Source organism: Podarcis pityusensis (genome assembly GCF_964106645.2).
Source record: "Podarcis pityusensis genome assembly, chromosome: 15".
Taxonomy (NCBI): domain Eukaryota; kingdom Metazoa; phylum Chordata; class Lepidosauria; order Squamata; family Lacertidae; genus Podarcis; species Podarcis pityusensis.
This window is the reverse complement of record NC_138040.1, coordinates 15320978-15335066: the sequence shown is the minus strand read 5'-3', so window position 1 is coordinate 15335066 and position 14089 is coordinate 15320978. Positions and strand designations below refer to the sequence as shown.

Sequence of the window (14089 nt, the reverse complement as noted above, 5' to 3'; positions counted from 1 at the left end):
TAGAAAGGCATACATTGAGATAAAATATTTACTTAAATAACTTAGTGATAAAATATGTATTTTGATATTATTTCATACAAATTATGCACCACTTAGGCAGCTGACAGAATTATGAGTATTTATCAATAAAAGCATTGAAAATTAGGTAAGGACCATGGCAATTTCCAGTGCATCAGTTCGGCATTATGGGGTTGCTTGAGCACTCATGGTGATGGTTCTTGTTCGGCAGGGCTAAGGAAGCTGAACATCTGAAACAGGACCTGCAGGAAGCCAGAAATGCAGAGGAAAAAGCCAGGCAGAAACTCCAGGATGTTGGCAAGCTCAATCCTCCTTCTGTAAGTCTTTCTCCTGGTAGGGAAGTGTGGGGTTTGCTAAGGTGCCTGCAATGGCTTTTATTGCCCCCCTGGGCAGGTTCCCAAGATTTTGCATTCTTTTCTTTTAACATTTCCTTTATTACTATTATTAACAAAGCAAAAGTGTGGGAGCAGGGTATTATATCATACCATATACAAAGCAAACAATCAATAAATAATAAGAGAAAGAAATGGCTGTGCACCATCTAAATTGAGACATCCCTATTTCCTGAGCTGGTGAAGACATTTGAAGCCAGCCCTGTATAGGGAAGTTTTTAATGTTTGATGTTTTATTGTGTTTTTGTATTTTGCTGGAAGCCACTAAATAATAATAATAATAATAATAATAATAATAATAATAAGCATCTAAGTCTGAAGCAGAGGAAATACAATCCCACCGGATGAAATAAAAGCATTCTGGATCCTCCATCCTCCCAATGGAAACATGCAGTTTATGGGCAGTTCTTTCCACAACAGCCACAAGTTCTTATACTACATAGAAAAATGCAGATTTTTTTCCAACATCTTTCCTTGCTGGGCTATTGAAATGCTAGCTGCAGCTAGCATTCATGTCAAAATCTCAAGTGTTCTCATTTTTAAAAAGTAATTCTGTAGCCATATTAGCAAAATAGCAGGTAGCCCTCTAAGCAATTTTTATGAACTGGCTGCTCCCTTTTATCAGTGTTTATAGCCAATGTATGTGGTCAGAGTTCTGAGCAAGAAGTTAACTTGTTTGGACAGCAGGCAAAAGGCCAGTTCTGCAGATCAAAGTGGCTGAGGTGGCTTGTATGTTCCTAAGCCAGTCTCTGTCCATCCAGCGGGTCTTAAAGCCCCTTTGCAGGCCAGAACTGGAGCCTGTCCCTGGACCTGGCACCAGGCTCCAGGCACAAGGGCCACAGATGGGGCATTATGAGTCTGAATCAGAATTTCCATCACCCAAGACTTGTCTTTCCTAGAAGACGTTCTGTGCCCATTGTGTATTTTTATTTATTGCATTTATATCTCAACTTTTTTGCAAAGGGGCTCAAGGCGGGGTCCATGGTTCTACCCCCTCCTCATTTAATCCCCACCACAACCCTGTGAGGTAGGTTAGGCTGAGAGACTGTGACTGGACTAAGGTCACCCAGTGAACTTCATGGCTGAGTGGGGATCTGAGCCCTGGTCTCCCAGGTCCTAGTCAAATGCCATAACCACTACTGTCCCCTTAAAAACGGTTCTGCCTAAAAGCCTTCTGGGTTTCAGATGATGTTTCAAACCCTTCCTCTCTGTTTTGACACCAGAATGCTGCCAAGGGCACCCAGCCCTCCTCCGCTGATGCCAGGGATGCCTGCCCTGACAAAGTATCCATAAAACTGGATTTAAGGGACATTGACTTGAAGAGGCTTTCCTTGGAGATAGAGCGAGAGAGGTAGGAACTGGAAAGAGAGCAGCAGGGGAGCTTTTCTGGGCTCCCAATCAAGACGCTGCCACCAGAAGCAGAAACACTCTGCATCAGCTCCACCAGGCCACAGGGGTTCCAAAGGGAAGCCTGTGAGCAGCACCTGAATGCAACAGCAGCGCTCTCCCCACTTGTGATTCCCAGTAACTGATCCTCGGAGGCATACTGCCTCCAACAGGGGCAGGAGAACACAGCCATTGTGTCTAGTTGCCATGGACAGCAATATCTCCTCCATGAACTTGTCTACCCACCTGTCTGAAGCTGTCAGAGTTGGTGGCTGTCACTACATCTTGTGGCAGAGAATCCCCTAGTTTCACAATGCTCTTTGTCAAGGAGTTCCACCTTTTGTCTGCCCTGAGGCTTCCGACATTCAGCTTCACTGACTGCCATGTATTTTGTTACAGTCGTACCTTGGAATTCAAACACAATCCATTCCGGAAGTCCATTCGACTTCCGAAATGTTTGACTTCCAAAGCGCAGCTTCCGATTGGCTGCAGTAAGCTCCTTCCAAAACACTCAAGTCTGGTTTTCGATTGTTTGGGAGCTGGAAAGTTAGACTCCCAAGGCATTTGGGAGCCGAGATACAACTGTATTATTACACAATTAGTATTAATTGCAGGGGTTGGACTAGATTACCCTTGGGGTCCCTTCCAACTTTATGATTTTAAGAGTGGGAGTGCACTTTCTCCACACTTTTGTCCTCCCCTTTTACTTACCAAATATTGTCAACCAAACAGACAGATGCAGGCAGTCCTAAACTTTTTGTGTTTGTCTATTGCCCTCCACCACCACCCAGATTAGATTACCTGGATAAGAGCAGGAAGTTTGAGGATCGGCTGAAAGAACTCAAGTCCGAAATCCACGCCCTGAAAGTCGAAGAGAGACATGCAGGCTTCCTCTCGCACTGGAGCGAAGTCCTTGGGTCGCTGGGCCGTTCCTCGGGGAAGATGTGCAAGGTTGGACTGCAGCCAAGCGTTTTATTTCCCAGATTTCTCTAATGTATATGGAAAGGCTTGTGCTGGAACAGGCAAGAGGTCTCTTGGGCCTGGTGCTTGGCAGTTGCCAGTGGTGATGGTGGTGAGCCGCCTGCAGCGAGCAGGATGCCAGGCAAAACAGGAACAGCTCAGGCATCCTTAATTTCCAGAGGGGTAGCCTGTTGCAGCAAAATCAAGAAGAATCTTGTGGCACCTTAACAAAATGTGTTTTCTGGACTAGAGTCCACTTTGTGCATCTTATAAAGCAGGGGTGTCCAACTTTCAAGAGACCACGATCTACTCCCACTATAAAATAACTGGCAGTGATCTACCTGTCAAAGTTGCTGAGCTTTTTTTAAGGGGAGGATGACCCAAAGTTGTTGAGCTTTTTAATATATTTTTGGAATGGGGGGCCATCGGGGGATCACAATCACTGGATCGCAATCACCCCGCGATTGATCACTAGATTGCAATCAACCTGTTGGATACCCCTGTTATAAAGTGTTGTTCTCTGTTATGCACATGGTTCTAAGAGATAGGATTGTGTGTGAGAGAAAGCAATAAAACCAGAAAGGAATGAAATGCAAGATTATTTTTTATTATTATTATTTATTACCTGCCCTTCACCCTAAGGTCCTAGGGCAGGCTACAGCATTAAAACATAGCATTAAAAACAAATTTAAAAATATAATTAAATTGTATGCAAAATATAGCACAGTAACTTGTTACCACAGGGCTGGGAAACCTCTGGTCTGTGGCCAATCTTGACACGTGAAGGGGTCCAGCCCACGAAGGTTAGCCCCCCTCTCCAAGCCATGCTCACCAGTCCACAAGCCTTGACCTGAGCCTTTTAAGTATCTAGCAATGTCAGCTGCATTTATACTGAGAACTAATATTGCAGCCTCTTTTCTGTGGCACTTAGTGGCACCGATGTGCTTTTGAGGGTGGCATTCCAAGGAAAGACACCAACCTGATCCCTAGCAGGACCTGGCTGAGACCTAACCATGGACTCCTTGAACATTAGGGGAAGAAGTCATTTTAAAGGGACAGGTCCATAGCTCACTGGTAGAGCATCAGCTTTGCATGCAGAAGATCCCAGGTTTAATCTCCATTGTCTCTAGGTATAGATGGGAATTCACTTGTCTGAAACCCTGGAGAGCCGTTGCCACATTGTCTGTGTAGACAATGCAGAGCTAGATGGGCCAAAGGTCTTATACTCAGTATAAGGCAGCTTCCTGGGTTCCTATTTTTGCTTCCCTACTCTTTGAACACAGGAAGCTGACATACAGAGTGAGATACTTGGTCCATCCAGCTCTGTAGCATCTACATTGACTGGCAGAAACTTTCTAGGGTTTGAGCCTGCTTGTGAAGGAGCTGAGCATCTCTTTAGTAGAAAATTGAGTGCTTGGTGCTTTCACGGAACTACAGTTCCTTGAAGTCTTTTTTTGAGCAGGGAGTCATGAGGATCAAACAGACTAAAATGGATGCAGTATAGATGCATCCTGATTTTAGCAGGATGTTAATGGCCAATGTGTGTGTTGTTTTTCTAAGACCCCTTTGTGGATGAACCCCTTTGAAGTGGACTTGTTGGACAGCCTGCAGCAGCCTTTCGTGCCGTGCCCACTCAACGTGACCAACGGCTCTCTGCCCAGAACGCCAGCGGAAAAACCCTCTTTTGAGACAGATGCCTTGGCTGCCAGTAATGTGGGCACAGGAATAAGGAAGCACATTAAGGTAACTGAGCTTAGCGACCTTCTACACTTCCTGGTTCAAATTGTGTCTTTTTTGCCAGCTGCTCTCTTGGGCTGCTTATGTGCTATTTTGACCGAGATATTCACACAAAACCTGGTGCGCAGAATCAGGGCGCAAATTCCCATGGAGTGTGACACTATTTCCAATTAAAGCTTTTGGGCAGGTGCTGCTATCAGGCCTGAAGATCATGGCTCATCCTTGTGTGTGGTTCCAGCACATGGGCACTCAGGTATATTGCCTCTGAACATGAAGGTTCCACTTACTGTAGCTCTTGTGGTTAACAGCCATTGATAGGCCCGTCCTCTATGGATTTGGCTAATCCAGGGATGGAGAACTTGTTGGTTTCATGAGATCAAATGTGGGGAACCTTTGGCACTCCAGATGTTGCTGAACCACAACTCCCATCATCCCCTGCAATTGGCCACACTTGTAGTTTGTTTTTTTTTTTTTTTTTATAGCAATTTATTAAGTTTTACAATAAAAATAGACATAATAAACAATGTAACATCGGTCTTAACATATTTTCACATTTTCTTTGGACTTCCTCACATCTCCCACTCCCATTTTCATCGTTAGAACATTTTGTCAGCAATTTATCATCTTATTTAAAATCTTATATCCCTTCTATATTTCATAATCATATAATTCTCAAAAGGAGCTAAATTTTCACAGTCTTACTTAATTTCTTAAAAAACTTCTAAATTTAGTGGTGCTCAGTTGTTTTAGTCTAGCATCTTATTTAGCATTCACTCAAATTACAATGTTTTTGTAAATAGTTCTTGAATTTCTTCCAATCCTCCTCAATCCTCTCTTCTCCCAGGTCACGGATTCTGCCGGTCATTTCAGCCAGTTCCATGTAGTCTATCAGTTGTATCTGCCATTCTTCCAGTGTGGGTAGATCTTGAGTTTTCCAGTGTTTTGCGAGAAGTATCCTTGCTGCTGTTGTTGCATACATAAAAAATGTCTGGTCCTTCTTTGCCACCCCTTGGCCGACAATACCCAAAAGGAAAGCCTCTGGTTTCTTAGTGAAGGTATATTTAAATACCTTTTTCAGTTCATTATAAATCATTTCCCAGAACGCCTTCACTTTAGGGCAAGTCCACCAGAGGTGGAAGAACGTTCCCTCGCACTCTTTGCATTTCCAACACTTATTATCAGACAGGTGATAAATTTTAGCGAGTTTGACTGGGGTCATATACCATCTATAAATCATTTTCATTACATTTTCTTTCAGGGCGTTACATGCAGTAAATTTCAATCCATTACTCCACAACCTCTCCCAGTCCTCAAACATGATATTATGCCCAATGTCCTGTGCCCACCTTATCATAGCCGATTTAACCGTTTCGTCTTGTGTATTCCATTTCAACAGCAAGTTATACATCCTTGAAAGTACCTTAGTCTTTGGTTCTAACAACTCTGTTTCTAGTTTCGATTTCTCCACCTGGAACCCTAATTTCTTGTCATTTTTAAAAACTTCTTTGATCTGAGCGTAATGTAACCAATCTCGCACTTTGTCTTTCATTTTCTCTAGACTCTGCAATTTCCATTTGTCTCCATCCTTTTCTAGTATTTCCCAATATTTTGGCCATTTAGCCTCCATATTGGGTCTTTTTCGGGCCTTGGCTTCCAAAGGTGAAAGCCACCTTGGTGTTTTATTTTCCAGCAAGTCTTTATATTTTGACCAGACATTAAACAATGATTTTCTGACAATATGGTTCTTAAAGGCCTTGTTTGCTTTAACCTTGTCATACCATAAATATGCATGCCATCCAAAGGTATTGTTAAACCCTTCCAAATCCAACACATCAGTGTCTTCAAGAAGTAGCCAGTCTTTTAGCCAGCAAAACGCTGCGGCTTCGTAATACAACTTTAAGTCTGGCAGGGCAAAGCCCCCTCTTTGTTTTGCATCGGTTAATATCTTAAACTTAATTCCACACTTGTAGTTTGTAGATGTAGTTCTGCAACATCTGGAGGGCCAAAGGCTTTCCACGCTTGCTGTAGATGTTGCTGGCCTTCAGCTCCCTTCATCCTTAAACACTGGCCATGCCACCTGAAGAGTGATGGGAGTTTGAGTCTGACAACATCCAGAGGTCCCCAGATTCTCCATCCCTCATCCATTCCTTCCTTAAAGCCATCCAGTGGCTACCTCTGTGTACATAACATTACCTGCGGCTTTCACAAAAGTTTCTATGTCTTTTCAGTTCCAAATCCTGTCCTACACCTGCTTTTTCAAGCTGAAATACCTTTATTTTCTGTCTCTACTCAGGTACAACAACACAAAACAGATGTGATCTATATCTGAAGAGCCTTAAGGCGACTGTCTGCAGCTTGGTCACCATTTGTTTTGAGGAAGTCTAAAGGCTACTCTCAGATCCTAGAAAGACTGTTGTAGAAACCTGCCACATCTGTGCCCTGCTTTGGTTCCCAGGATGTGTTTCTTGCCTTCACAAGCAGATCTGGTGATACTGGATGCACCAGAGGTGGGTAGGGCTTCCCCCCACACCTCAGGTATCAACCTGAAGCTTTAATAAAACTTCATGTATTTAGTGGTGACTCAGCATTTCAATAGGTAGACTTACGCACAGTTCTATAATAATTAAGGTATGGCCCCAATTTGGCTAAAGTTAGTTGCGACTAAATCAGCAATTAAGCTTACTTGGAAATAAGTCCCACTGAACATAGTGGGACTTACCTTCTAAGAACTGAAAGCTGTTTGTTGTGACCAGCTCCGTGTTCCACTGAAAAGCAATGGGGCTGTAATCAGAACTTAACTGAATCAGGTCCTGTGCATTTAGGAATCTGTGTGGATGGTTATGTTCACAAGTATTGTGATGAATGTAGAGAATTCTGCAGCTATTATTAATGCCATTTTTTAAAAAAATTAAAAGATGACAAAGGGCTTTGAATTAAGAGACAAAATTTGAAACGGTTTAACTAAAAGCGGTTTAAAACGACTATGCCATATGCATTCCCAAGCTGATGTGGGCTTTAACGCATGTTTTAGAAATCTTTCTTGGAATGGGAGTTGTAGCCCCTATCAGAGGGGACCAGATTGTGAGAAGGCTGATCCTATGCTGCCCACTTAGAAGTAACTCCCATTCTTTTCAGTGGGGCTTACTTGGGAGTAAGCATCTAGGATTATAGAAACACACCAAGACCTGTCCTTGAGTAAACATGCACAGGGAACTGCTTAGTTAGAATCTGCATATCAGCCATTCAGTCAAGGGTTAGGGTTTGTAAACAGTCACAAAGAAAGAGGCTTGAAACAAAAGACGGAGGAAGCGGAGTCAGCAGAAAGCTAATTTTAATGTCAGTATCCAATGTGAAGATTCTGCATTTTATATTTTGTAAAGGCCAAAATAACACAAGTCTCTCATCAGAAGCTCCCCTCTGCACTCACAAACAATGCAACGTGGAGGAATCAGTTCTCTTTCTAGCCAGCATCTGCTCCCCCCTCCAAAAGCTGGGGAGCTGTGTCTGTGTTCCTTAAGAGCAGGCAGGGATGGAGAAACTGCAGCCCTTCAGGGGTTGCTGGACAACTCTCTGCATCTTTGACCTTACTTGGCAATGATGGCTGAGGCTCACGGGGACCAACAAGCACAGCATCATCATATGGAGGGCCACAGGTGTTCCCTATTCAGCAGCACCCATAACAGGGATGGGGGACGGATGACATCAGGGTGACTCTTCCCTATTTCACGCATAAAACATACTTTCATGGCATCTCATCAGTGCAACATTAGAAGGAAAAAACAATGTATTGCCTTATAAAGTTCTCTTTCTTAGTGTCTAGTATCTGAGGTTAAAGGTGCAGCAGCTCCCAAAGAGGTGCCTGCAAATAGTCTGCATTTCGTTCTCTGCAGAGCGCTAGAGAACGACATGAACTCAGGCAGGAAATGCTTTTTTTGGGGGGGGGGGGAATCTGACTGTAACCCCAAACTTATCTACAGGAAATTAAGGGCCTCCTGGCATTTTCTACTTGGCACCTAAATTGTCTTCACCTGTGTGGTCTATTTGCCAAACCATCAGTTGGTACAATGAATGGAAAGAACTCAAGGGAAGGGTAGAGAGTCACTGGAACCCAGGCCAGGCCTTTTGCTAGATCAAGAGGCTGATCTATGAAATAAATACTGATTTCTATATTTTAAGTTATTGTAAATATAATTTTCTTTTTTCCAAAATAAATTATCTGAACAATTATTTCTAGAGCTTGGCTTTTCTGTGTCTGGTCAGTGCTTTGACGGGTCCCACAACATAAACAATGACTCCGCAGCCACTAAAAGCATACGGTGGTGCTGCTGGAACTCAAAACCAGCTGCAGAAGGCTGGGCACACAGATCTTCCTCCTGGCCCAGCAACCCACAAGCTGGTTCCATGGCACACACACAGAAGACCGCGTTCAACATTCTCTTGTCACTGTCCTTCACAGCAGGCAACGAAAAGGCAACTGGGAAGGGGGGCTGCATACTAAGGCTGTGGCAGGATCAGGCCTGCCAATGCTTGCTTTTCCATTTATTTATTTTTAGTGGCTATGGTCAGTTTCTTCTCTGACAAGTGGCGGTCGCAGCTCACAGCCTGCTGCTGTTCTTCAGTCTTTAAGGAAAGACGTTTTGGCATTTTGTGGACCCTCGACCCCCTGCAACTAAGCACTCAAAGAACGAGGAAATAGTCCCAGCAGAACCAACCCGACTAGGGAGGGCTTCCCACCTTTTGAGTCAAATGAGAAGGTTCTTATTCTCCAAGTTGCCTTCAAATGCAACCACTTACCAAGGTTGGGGTGGGATTAACACCCAAAGAAAAGCTCAAACAAGAATTGGGAAAATAGCAAAGGTCAACCCACAAACAGGCGACGCGAGGGAGCCTTTAATACAGTTCTTGCTGGGGTTGGGGTGGGATTGGTCAGCGGCTACTCCAGGCGCTCATCCCCTTCTTCCACATCTTTCAGGCTGAGCACTTCAAGGGTCCCTTTGCCTTTAGTCTCACACCGGATCAACTCGTCAATCTCCCGGAAGCAGCCTGGATCCACAAGGCACACCTGTAACATTGGCATTTGCATCAGACCGGACAGGTGGCCTCTTATGGAGAAATGCTCGGCTGGGTCAGATCCAGGTGGCTTCACCTAGCCCTCCACCCTGCGTCAGCCAGATGCCTCCAAAAGCCCAGATGCAGCCAGCCAGATGCCTCCAAAAGCCCACAAAAAAAGGCAAGAGGCCCATTCGGGCAGTTCCGTTCTGCCCAAGCAGCAGCCTCTGAGCAGGAGCTTCCATTCAGCCACCTGCAGTGTCGTCCTCAAATGTGTTTCAAAGGGTATTAAAGTCATCTAAGCCACTAGCCATCCATCACCCACATTTAGCAGCTGTGAATTTCACACAGTATGAAGGACTAGATGGGGATGATGGGAATTGTAGTCCAACAACACCTGAAGGGCAGGCACCAGGTGAGGGAATACACCAATAGTGACCGCGGCACCCAATCATGCCTCTGCTCTGCCACCACAGTTGAAGGCAGCAATGCTTCTGAACGCCAGTTGCTGGAAACCGCAGGAGGCGAAAATGCTCTTGGGCTCAAATCCTGCTTGCTGGTATCTCACAGGCACCTGGCTGGCCACTGTGAGAATGGGATGCTGGACTAGATGCACCACAGGCTTGATCCAGCAGGGCTCTTCTAACATTTATTTGCTAAAATTCTTCACAACCATTCATTGATTGGTATGGCCTATGGATACAATCTTATACTGATTTACCCAGCAGAAGGCCCTACTGAATCCACTGGGCCCCCTCGCAAGCCAACATGCAATTGGCTAGGCTGTAAAGGTGACTCCCCATCTCTATGGCTCCTTGCATGTGATCAGGGATCCTAGAGGAATCACTTACCTCCCCTCCCCCTCCAGAAAATGTCTCTTGGACTTACAATTTCCAGCTGCTCGTCAAAATCCTCACTCTCGATTACTTTGATCAGGGGCTTCAGCTTCTCTTTCAGCTTCTTCCCCTCTTTCCGGGGGAGGACAAAGCGGAGACGCATGTGCGCCCGCTCAATCTGCATAGTCTCCTTCAGCTGCTTGATTACCTCCAAGGCCTGCGGGGGAAATCAAGAGGCTTACTTGTCCAGCTGAGGGACAGTGGACTCTGACATTTCAAAAGCAAGGCCTTCACACTTTACAAGCCACACAGAATACAGTCATACCTTGTGTTGCGTTAGGTTCATATTGCGTCTTTTTGGCTTGCAAACGTAGCAAACCCGGAAGTGTATACTTCCGGGTTTCGCCACACGCACACACACAGAAGTGTTCTGCGCATTTTGCACATGTGCAGAAGCACTCTATCGCGCTCCGCGCTTGCACAGAAGCGCCGCTCTAGTTACAAACTTTTCAGGGTGCGAACGGCACCCTGGAACGGATGGTGTCCGCAACTAGAGGTACCACTGTACAAAATATACAGCAAAGATCACACATCCTATAGCAATCTGATCTGAAGCCAATAAACCATAATTAAAAACATGACTTTAAAATAAATAACTTATATCAAGTAAAGAAACATTCAGTAATCCATTTAGAATGTAACCTTACACAACAAAATTCTCTCTCAAAATAGAAGCAAATAATAATTAAACAGAAATTCATTCTAAGCAATTACAATGAATCGTTACTAGACTGTAATCAATAAAAATAACAGCAAAGTTACGATATATAAAATTACAAAATGCACTGGGTTCCCTGGTCCACATCTAATATCTCATCCTTATGCTCACACCTGGCACCTGCAGCTCTCCTCTGCCCCTTTACTCTTCCCAACAAACCTGATACAGAGAGATTGGCTGGCCTAGCAGGGAACTGAACCTGGATGTCCTGAGTCCTAGTTCAAAACTTAACTACTTAATCACTGTCTCTAGTTAAGCTCCGTTAACTGTGACTACTGTTTGCCCCCCAGGAAGAGTAGAAGGTAAATCACTTCCAGTAGGCTTCCTTCCCCAGCTCAGAAGCAGCAAGAGAGAGATCACTGCACTGCTCCTAATTAACAAAAGAAGCTGCTTTATACAAATTCAACCTTTGGTCTACACTGACTGGCAGTGGCTCTCCAGGGTTTCAGGCAGGAGAACTACCTGGAGAAGTTGGAGCAGGAATATGGGTACTTCCTATGGGCTTGCCCCCCAAAAGGCTAAAATAAAATACTCTTAAATAAAAATAAAACTGATTCAGGAGCTTAGCATGGCACACCACTAGAGATAAGATGGTCTCCTGTGGGAGTCACTTACCTGCTGCTTGGTGCTTTTTCCAGGTTTGACTGAGTAGTGAATATCCTTCATAGCTCTTTCAATGAGGATGACTGTGTACGGCCTCTTTGTTTCTGGGTTCACACATTTCTCTGCCACAATGGTTGCAATGTCACGAAACATCTGCTCCAGCTGCGTGTGCCGCTCTTTATCCGACACTTGCAGCTCTCCCTTGGCCAGAATCTGAAAGCAAGAGAAGCTTTGTGTTTGGATGCTGCCATTTTCTGATTCAAAGGATGCAAAAATCTGGTCCAGTCTTCTGAAATTTTCAGGTACAGCTAGACAGGTTACCCCAGGCAGCAAGCCCTGGAAGAATGACTAGCTTGAATTTTGTGGGGGGGAAATTGCAAGTTTGTATTACGGTAGTGGTGGTGGGGACTTCTAGCCTATGGGCCTAATTTGGCCCACCAGTTCTCCCCGTTTAGTCCATGAGGCCATTTCAGCCCTATACCTGCCGCATACGATGTCATATGTGGAACAGGTACAGGTACAGATGGAGACTGGCTGGCTGAAAGGGGGGGTTGCTGATGCCGCCAATTATGTGATTGTCAGGTCTTGCAAAACACGATGCCTCTTCCCACACAATTTGACTTCAAACCAAGTTGCTTGACATCATCACTATCAAACTTGGCCTGACCACTGTGCGTACTCATTGTGGCATTAGAGGATGACCCAAAGGCATTTTAACAAGAGAAAGAGAGGGGAGGCTGTCTGCCTCCCAACAGACATCTTGAGAGCCTACCATCTTGCAGATTTCTGTCTGGTCTTCCGTGCCAAAGGCTTTGACCAGCTCTTCCTTCTTTGCCACTTGGCCCTTGGAGACATTCACAAAGACGGTGTGTGTCTGCAGGACTTCATCAAGGTCCTTTTCCCTAAGAAATATTTTTTTTTAATGAGTAAAGCACATTCTGGAATAATCGCACAAGGACTGGATGCAAATACTAAGAACATTATGGTCAGTCATTTGCCAGCACTTTAAGGTGGCAACGACTGCAAAACTGCCTAAGAACCTAAGAGGAACTCTGCTGGATGAGGCCAAAGGCATGAGATCAGCACCCTGATCTCATCAGATGCTGTAATGGAAAGCAGGACCTGAGTGCAACAGCAGTGCTCTCCCTACTTGTGATCCCCAGCAACTGGTTCTCAGAGGCATACTGCCTCCAACAGTGGATGCAAAACATAGCCTTTGTGGCTAGTAGTCCCTGGCTATCTACTCCTCCGTGAGTTTGTCTAACCCTCGTTTAAAGCCATTCAAGTTGGTGATCATCACTACATCTTATTATTTATTTGTTACATTTATATCCCACCTGTCTTTCCAAGGAGCTCATGTACATAGTTCTCCCCTTCTCCTTTTTATCCTCACAATAACCCTGTGAGGTGGGTGAGGCTGAGAGACCATGACTGGCTCCCACACAGTGAGCTTCATGGCTGAATGGGGATTTGAACTTTGGTCTCCCAGATACTTGTCCAATGCTCCAACCACTACACTACACTACACTAGCAGATATTAATTCCAGTTTTAACCATACCAAGATTAGGCATTTGGATATTACGCTTGCTTCGACAGTACTGGCTGCTGCTACTTTAATTAATAAGCTGTATGTTGTTTTAAACTGATTTTAATATTGAGCTTTAATGCTGTTAACCTGCCCTGGAACCTTAGGGTGAAGGGTGGGTAATAAACGATCAATATAACAATACATACACCATCGAAAAGCTATGTGGGTAAGCAGGCACAGGAATTTAGCCTTGCACTCTGTGCATGCTCAGAAACCCTCTGTTTTAACCATTAGGTCAAGAAAACTCTGGGAGGCTGTTTATCTGTGAATCTCAATCTCTTCGTTTCCGGCCCATGCCCCGCCCCCGCTTCCGGTCAACTTACGTGCCGCTCCGCCAGCCCATGACCTTGTTCCGGTAGCAGGCGATCTCGAAGCGCTTCCCTGCCCTCTTGACGCGCACCACGGCCACATTAGTCAGGCGGATCTGGTTGGTGGGTGTGAAGATCGACATGATGGCGACGGATGAGCCCGCAGTTTCTGTCAGAAGCGATGGCCGCTCCGCGCCTGCGCACCAACCGCTCTCCCCTCCTAGCTCCGCCCACGGACGCCAACCAGGGCCAATGAACAAGCCTTTTCCTCCTCCGCCTTATTGTGGCGAAGGTAGCGTCGGAGCTCGCGAGAGACGAGAGCGCCTGGTGTGGGTGCTTTCCGATTTCCGTCCGGGTGGGAAATCAAACCCCATGATGACTTGTTCCGGCGCACCCTTCCTGGTTGAGTTTACCTGAGAGTTACCTGGCCCAT

General features: G+C 45.1%; 2 protein-coding genes across 5 annotated transcripts in view; one reads left to right on the top strand and one right to left on the bottom strand.

Annotated features, from left to right (window-relative positions):
• LOC308464586 (merlin-like) overlaps positions 1–8720 on the top strand; it is a 30151-nt gene extending 21431 nt beyond the window's left edge. For 3 of the 4 annotated variants that reach the window (XM_080984014.1, XM_080984013.1, XM_080984016.1), the window contains 4 exons: positions 230–335; positions 1634–1761; positions 2588–2747; positions 4317–4949. In XM_080984014.1, coding sequence (XP_080840140.1) covers positions 230–335; positions 1634–1761; positions 2588–2747; positions 4317–4667 — 745 coding nt within the window. In that variant the 3' untranslated portion in view covers positions 4668–4949. Of the gene's footprint in view, positions 1–229; positions 336–1633; positions 1762–2587; positions 2748–4316; positions 4950–6786 lie in introns of those variants that run through there. The other variant, XM_080984015.1, reaches the window with a different exon arrangement.
• SBDS (SBDS ribosome maturation factor) lies at positions 7808–13885 on the bottom strand. Its single transcript, XM_080984045.1, has 5 exons — positions 13672–13885; positions 12532–12661; positions 11772–11972; positions 10431–10595; positions 7808–9555 (listed from the first exon to the last, which is right to left on the bottom strand). Exons 1-5 carry the CDS (start codon positions 13797–13799, stop codon positions 9427–9429), a joined length of 753 nt encoding a protein of 250 aa, XP_080840171.1. The 5' UTR covers positions 13800–13885; the 3' UTR covers positions 7808–9426.
• Positions 13886–14089: the final 204 nt, after the last annotated feature.